We start from the raw sequence: 3,961 nt of genomic DNA, 5'->3' as shown, positions 1-3,961 counted from the left end.
CTGGAAAAACTGCAGTGACTCCACTCAAAATGCATGGGGAGCAACAGTCCAGACATACAAAGAATAAATGGGGTCATGGAAAGAACTGGAGAGTCGTATTGAAAAGGGGCAACAATTGACAAAGTTGAGCTAGCACTAATAAACAATGAACAACGTAGGTGGCGAGAGGTACTTACCAGGTTCGTGGCTATATTCATAGTCTGGCAGAACGAAATCTTCCTCTCAGAGGGTCCACATACACACTTTACCAGCCCAATAATGGGAACTTTCTGAAAGAAGTTGAACTCATGGCTCAGTTTGACCCTGTTCTCAAAGAACATATTGCGAAGGTGCAAGGAGGTGCCAGTCATACATCCTACCTAGGCAATATTATTCAAGAAAATGAGTTTATTGACTGCATCAGTAAGAGGGTTGTGGAGTGCATGGTAACCGAAATAGACAATCCAATACTTTTCATTATTTTAGATTGCACCCAGATTTAAGTCACAAGGAGCAATTATCTGTGATAATTCGAATAGTTACAGCTGAAGGCACTGCACAAATTAAGGAATATTTTATCGGGTTCCTTGAGGCCGAGCAGACAACAGAGAAGACCTCTCAAGACTCATACTAAAAAAACTTGAAGAGCTTAATATCCCCTTTGAAGACTGCAGAGGACAGTCATATGAAAATGGGGCAAATATGAGAGGAAAAAACAAGGGAGTCCAGGCTAGACTTCTTCAGTTAAACCCCAGGGCTTTATTTGTGCCATGTGGAGCACACACTGTTAATCTGGGTTGTGATGCAGCAAAGAGCTCCTCAGATGCAAGGTGGTCGACCCTACATGTGGACACAACTTTGAAATCCTCCTGGGCAGACACACGGTGGGGAGAGTCGAATCAACAGTGTTGAGGTTGTAAGATTCCAGGCTGCAAAAGTGAGAGATGCTCTTTTAGAGGTGAGAGGAAGCACTGCAGATCCAGCTATTAAAATTGAAGCACAAGCCTTAGCAGAAGAGGTGGGATCATACCGGTTCTCTATTTGTACGGTGGTGTGGTATGATATCCTTAAAAAAGTTCAAACTGTGAATAAACTTCTGCAATCACAATGCATGCAACTGGATGTAGCTGTTGACATTCTCAAGAAGGCTGAAACCTCCCTTGTTAGCTACAGAGACACTGGGTTTGCTGATGCCCAGACATCTGCCAAAGAGATATTTGAGGAGATGAATGCGGAAGCTGCTCTTAAGCAGAAAAGACTCTGAACTACTAAAAGGCAGTTTTCCTATGAGGCCCTGTTGACCTATTACCGATGCCTTGAAAAAAATGGAGTTTTCATTTTCAATGTAGTTGTGGTTATGGCCATTGAATCTCTAGAGAGAGAGAACTGGAATGATGAGTGATGTTGCAAAGAAATTCAGTGTTCTCATAAACTTCTCTGACCTGACATCTACTGAGCTAGAAAGCAGGCAAAAAAAGATTTGTGTAATACACTCACATCTGGGGATCATTCTGATTTAAATTATGATGAACTGATTGTAGAGATGCAGTCCTTTCCAAAACAATGCCCAAAACAAATATGACAACATAGACCTTGTTTTCTGGAAGAGAAAGGCCTGAAAGAGATCTATCCAAACATGTGGGCATTAAGAATTGCTGTCACTACACCTGTGACTGTGGCATCTGCAGAGAGAAACTTCTCTAACTTCATACAAAACATATTTAAGGTCTACTATGTCACAGAGCGCCTAAATGGGCTGGCAATAATTAGTATTAATAGAGAAATATCCAAACAGATTTCGTATGATGACACTATAGATGATTTTGCTGCAGAAAGTCAAGAAGAGTCAGGTTTAAATATGAAAAAATCAGTGAAGAAAACTTGTATATAATAGTTTTAGCATAGCCCTCAACATATATGCATTGAGTTCTATGGTTTTAGATTGGCAAGATTGCCTTTTTCAATTTATCTTGGGTAGGGTTTGCAATAAAAAAAAGTATAATGGTGTTATTCTATTAAAATTTACAAAAATAGTTTGTATACTTTTGAGTCTATACTTTTCCTTGTTGTGTATACATATACGTGAAGATGATTTATTAATAAATTATGTTGTTTTTTGTGGAACTTGGAGGGAAGGGGGGCGCCATAACGAGTTCTTGCCCGGGGCGCCTAATGAACTAGAAACGGCCCTGCACACACACACACACACGCACACACAACACACATATATATATATATATATATATATATATATATATATGATATCAGCTACCTTGTAAAATTCAGAAGAAATGATGAGGTTACGGAAAGTATAATGTCGGTCTAATAAGAGTAGCGGTTCTACGACGTGACACAATGCACACCTGCCAGAAAAGTCGTTCGTGTAACAGCACCATAATATGAGAGATATCTCATCAATTAAAAATAAAACGGATTATAGGAAAACGAGATACATATCAGGTGGAAAATGGATAATGTACGGGAAACTCTAATATCACCGTGATCTCAGTTCAGTAAAACACACTCTGGAAGTAGTCGATTACCGTCTTTTTTTTCTTCTTCTTTTCTTTTTTTTACGAGACAAAAATTTCTTTCTTTGTTAATTTCCGTTAGGGGAGCCTTACACTGCATTTAAATTTATTTTAAAAGAAATTTCAAAATTTATTTTGCTTTCTTAAAGAAAATAATAAATATGTTTTTATTAAAAAAAATATAAACTAAACAGAAGTATCAAGCTTGATTTTTATTTCTTTAAGAGTTGAGACGTTTATTTTTCATTCAAAGAAGTTTTTTTTTTTTTCATTTTCTTATCAGCTAGCTCTTCATATCTTCATAAAAATATAGAATAAGAATATTTATCTGTTTTATTTTAGGATAAAGACTCGGGGAATTTTTTATCTTAATTCATTATTCATATAAATGGATTATCGATATTTACTTGTGTGCATAATGGAATAACAAACACAAAACATATAGGTTTAAACTTGAACTTATTGCCAATGCCAGTCCTCATTTGTTATAATTTTCAGGATTCTTGGCTTAGAGAGAGAGAAATAAACCTTATTGTATAAATTAACACCAAGGACCTCTGAACTTGATTTATACTGTAGTAGTACGTGTAATGTACCAGTTACCTGTGAACGTAATCGTTAAGTAATCGATTACTGATCACCAAAGTAATCGAAGTAATCGACTACCAAAAAGATGAGTTTTGCCCATCACTAGTATACTAGGCCTAGTGCTCTCGCCAATAACAAAAGGCTTTAGATTTTTCATTTTTCATTCCATTCATGACCTGTCGTGTCCAATCCTGAGTCAATATATATATAATCAAATTATAATAATATATATATATATATATATATATATATATATATATATATATATATATATATATACATATATATAAACAGACAACTGGTAGGGGACTCGCCTAAACCGACAGTGTCTGTTCCATTTACATTAGGTACCACCTAAGGTCTAATCCAACTCCAAGTTTTTTATATAAGCTAGTCTTACGGAATGTTATGACATGAAATATATACCTACGAGGGAGAAATCTGCACTATTAAAGAAGCTTTTATTCGGATCGCTATGTAATCATCAGAAATACAAACGATGCTATTCAGACACGTTACACTTGAACCAATAACGGAGTTTACTGAATGAAACAATTACCTTTAATTACTTAAGGATTGCCTTCTTTCGCCGCTTTAGGACATTGTAGTACAGAGACTCGAGGTTCTTCGGGGTTTCAAGTGTAATATTACTCCAAATATCCAATATGGCCGCCCACGATCCTTCAACAGATTTCTAACGTGGTAAGAGTACTACAAATTTTGGTTAACATCAGTACTGCTATCAGGCCAATTTCAACGTATTCAATTGGATCTTACTATTGCAGACATTAGAGCCGATACATTCACTAAAAACTAATGGCTTGCAAAATGTTTAAGTCAGGTAGATTTGTAGTACACTCAGC

At 36.3% G+C, this 3,961-nt stretch overlaps 1 protein-coding gene across 1 annotated transcript; it reads left to right on the top strand.

Moving 5' to 3' along the window:
• Positions 1-287: 287 nt before the first annotated feature.
• LOC135220370 (uncharacterized) lies at positions 288-1,243 on the top strand. The gene is made up of 2 exons (XM_064257589.1): positions 288-425; positions 857-1,243. Exons 1-2 carry the CDS (start codon positions 288-290, stop codon positions 1,241-1,243), a joined length of 525 nt encoding a protein of 174 aa, XP_064113659.1.
• The last annotated feature ends 2,718 nt before the right edge of the window (positions 1,244-3,961 follow it).

Source organism: Macrobrachium nipponense, chromosome 20, assembly GCF_015104395.2.
Source record: "Macrobrachium nipponense isolate FS-2020 chromosome 20, ASM1510439v2, whole genome shotgun sequence".
Taxonomy (NCBI): domain Eukaryota; kingdom Metazoa; phylum Arthropoda; class Malacostraca; order Decapoda; family Palaemonidae; genus Macrobrachium; species Macrobrachium nipponense.
This window is presented reverse-complemented; position numbering and strand designations above follow the sequence as displayed.